The sequence below is a fragment of the Buceros rhinoceros genome, unplaced genomic scaffold, assembly GCF_000710305.1.
Source record: "Buceros rhinoceros silvestris isolate BGI_N320 unplaced genomic scaffold, ASM71030v1 scaffold965, whole genome shotgun sequence".
In the NCBI taxonomy this organism is placed as follows: domain Eukaryota; kingdom Metazoa; phylum Chordata; class Aves; order Bucerotiformes; family Bucerotidae; genus Buceros; species Buceros rhinoceros.
In genome coordinates this window covers 5,668-6,307 of record NW_010410895.1, presented here as the reverse complement: position 1 = coordinate 6,307, position 640 = coordinate 5,668, and the positions used below count along the sequence as shown (strand labels likewise).

General features: G+C 57.3%; 1 protein-coding gene across 1 annotated transcript in view; it reads left to right on the top strand.

The window, feature by feature from the left end:
- SGIP1 (SH3-domain GRB2-like (endophilin) interacting protein 1) overlaps positions 1-640 on the top strand; it is a gene marked incomplete at its 5' end in the record, with an annotated part of 13,725 nt that overhangs the window by 12,428 nt on the left and 657 nt on the right. Inside the window, 2 exon segments of the mRNA XM_010135750.1 lie at positions 1-41; positions 579-624. The exon segment at positions 1-41 is cut by the window's left edge and continues 5 nt beyond it. Of these exon segments, the coding sequence (XP_010134052.1) occupies positions 1-41; positions 579-624 (87 nt within the window).

The following is a 640-nucleotide window of genomic DNA, read 5'->3' as shown; positions in this document are numbered from 1 at the left end:
GTGGAAGATCCCTGACATCTCCCAGAAGTCAGAAAATGGAGGTAATCCTGCAAACATGCCTGTTATTAACTGAATTCCTAACCCAGACGCTGCCTCATTTATCGCGCCTGCACGCAAGCCCGGACACCCCGATTCCCGCCTGTGCTTGCCGGGGGAGGATGCTATTTAAAGCTGGGAGCAAAAAGCTTTAGAAAAGCAGGGCTACATGCCACGGGGGCTGTTTTGCCAACCGCTGTGGCATCGCAGAAGGTATTAACACATCGGGTTTGGGTGCGGTCGTTTGCCGAGTCCTTTGCTCCATTGCCCCTTGCTGCGTTCAAAGGCTGAGGCCCCACCTTGCATCCCCACTGCGGGGACCGCAGCCCCTCCCCGTGTCACCCACGCAGCTTTGTGTTGCTGGGGTGTCTGAAAAGGAAAAATCTGCTGGAGGATGAGGGGGTTTGGTCCTGGCTCCCCTCCGGGGACGCTGCCGAGTTGGGCACAACCATGGCAGTGGGGTTTATTTGGCATCTCTTTGCCTTTGCTGGCAAATCTGGCCCTGGCTTGTAAGGCTTTCATGAGGGACTTTTAAATCACAGGTGTGGGGTCTCTGCTGGCCCGATTCCAGCTCTCGGAGGGGCCCAGCACCCCGGCCCCCCTG